At 61.9% G+C, this 354-nt stretch overlaps 1 protein-coding gene across 1 annotated transcript in view; it reads right to left on the bottom strand.

Annotated features, from left to right (window-relative positions):
* The window catches only part of EMH_0047750 (uncharacterized protein), a gene marked incomplete at both ends in the record, with an annotated part of 3,463 nt that overhangs the window by 1,679 nt on the left and 1,430 nt on the right, over positions 1 to 354 (bottom strand). Inside the window, one exon of the mRNA XM_013496323.1 lies at positions 31 to 151. Within this exon, the coding sequence (XP_013351777.1) occupies positions 31 to 151 (121 nt within the window). The remainder of the gene's footprint in view (positions 1 to 30; positions 152 to 354) is intronic.

Raw genomic sequence — 354 nt, 5'->3', positions numbered from 1 at the left:
TGCTGCTGCAGCAGCAGCAGCAGCACCCACCTGCCCCGCATCTCCCCCTCCCACCGCAGCAGCAGCAGCACTTGGCGCTGCTGCTGCTGCTGCTGCTGCTGCTGCTGCTGCTGCTGCTGCTGCTGCTGGTGGTCTTGGTGGGGTCCAGCTCCTGACCAGGTCAGCAGCACGAAGATCATAGAGCCGCACAACACCATCAGAGGCCCCCGTCAGCAGCAAAGAAGAATTGGGGTGTATGTACACCCGGGGAACATCAGCAGCAGCAGCAGGGTGCTGCAGCAGACGCAGAGGAAAGGACCGAGACGTACACCACAAACGAGCCACGTTGTCCCCACCGCCAGAAGCAAAGTAATG

Source organism: Eimeria mitis, genomic scaffold, assembly GCF_000499745.2.
Source record: "Eimeria mitis Houghton genomic scaffold, Emh_scaff2042, whole genome shotgun sequence".
NCBI classification, from domain to species: Eukaryota; Apicomplexa; class Conoidasida; order Eucoccidiorida; family Eimeriidae; genus Eimeria; species Eimeria mitis.
The sequence above is the reverse complement of the archived record's forward strand: the minus strand, read 5'-3'. Positions and strand labels throughout refer to the sequence as shown.